At 43.9% G+C, this 1,172-nt stretch overlaps 1 protein-coding gene across 1 annotated transcript in view; it reads right to left on the bottom strand.

The window, feature by feature from the left end:
* LOC103908339 (catenin alpha-2) overlaps positions 1–641 on the bottom strand; it is a 490,379-nt gene extending 489,738 nt beyond the window's left edge. Inside the window, 1 exon segment of the mRNA XM_009290697.2 lies at positions 525–641. Within this exon segment, the coding sequence (XP_009288972.1) occupies positions 525–626 (102 nt within the window). The 5' untranslated portion in view covers positions 627–641.
* Positions 642–1,172: the final 531 nt, after the last annotated feature.

Genomic DNA, 1,172 nt, shown 5'->3' with positions numbered 1-1,172 from the left:
GAGAAGAGAAGGCTTTGGGGAGACCTTATTGCAGCCTATCAGTACTTCAAGGGGGCTTACAAAAAAGATGGCAGCAAACTTTTTAGCAGGGCCTGTTGTGACAGAACAAGGGGGAATGGCTTTAAATTAAAGGGGGGGAGATTGAGACTAGATCTAAGGCAGAAATTTTTGACGCTGAGGGTGGTGAAGCACTGGCACAGGTTGCCCAGAGAGGTGGTGGATGCCCCATCCCTGGAAACATTCCAGGTTGGGTTGGACGGGGCTGTGAGCAACCTGATCTAGTTGAAGATGTCCCTGCCCACAGCAGGGGGGTTGGACTAGATGACCTTTAGAGGTCCCTTCCAACACAAACTATTCTATGATTCTATGAACTTCTAGATGTATTTAAACAGAGCTTTCCACTAGAGATCATGAACAAAAACTGTTCAAGTTTTTATTATCAAAGATTATTAAGATAACTACATAAAATGAGTAAATATAGCATCAGGCTAAAGGAAGAAGCAAAACAAATCAAAAATACTTGCCTGGGTAACAAGTGGCTCCAATAGCCTCTCTACTGTGAGAGTCCTTATTTCCAAACTTTTGGGGTCCCATTTCAAAATGATATGTGATGTTGCAGAAGTCATACTCCCTAGAACAGAAAAAATGACACAATATCCATGAATATTATTAGTGTAATAACCAAATATTGCATATAATTTATTTAAAGAATAGCATATATGCTGTTGTGGTGGCTTGACGTTGGCTGGATGCCAGGGGTCCACCAAGCCACTCTATCACTCCCCTCCTCAGCAGGACAGGGAGGGTGGAAAGTAAGATGGAAAAAACTCATGGGTCAAGATAAAGACAGTTTAATAAAGCAAAAGCAAAGGCCGCACATGGAAGCAAAGGAGAACAAAAGATTTATTCTCTACTTCCAATCAGCAGGCAATGTCCAGCCACTTCCCGGGATGTAGGCCTTCAATACGCATAGCGGTTGCTCCAGAAGACAAATGTCATAATAACGAATGCCCCCCCTCCTCCCCCTTTCTCTTAGCTTTTATTGCTGAGCAGATGTCATATGGTATGGAATATCCCTTTGGTCAGTTTGGGTCAGCTGTCCTGGCTATGTTCCCTCCCAAGATCTTGCCCAACCCCAGCCTACTGGTGAGGGGGGAATGTTGGAGAGACAG

Source organism: Aptenodytes forsteri, unplaced genomic scaffold (assembly GCF_000699145.1).
Source record: "Aptenodytes forsteri isolate BGI_AS27 unplaced genomic scaffold, ASM69914v1 Scaffold236, whole genome shotgun sequence".
Lineage (NCBI taxonomy): Eukaryota > Metazoa > Chordata > Aves > Sphenisciformes > Spheniscidae > Aptenodytes > Aptenodytes forsteri.
Note: the sequence above shows the minus strand (reverse complement) of the source record. Positions and strands in the feature narration are given on the sequence as shown.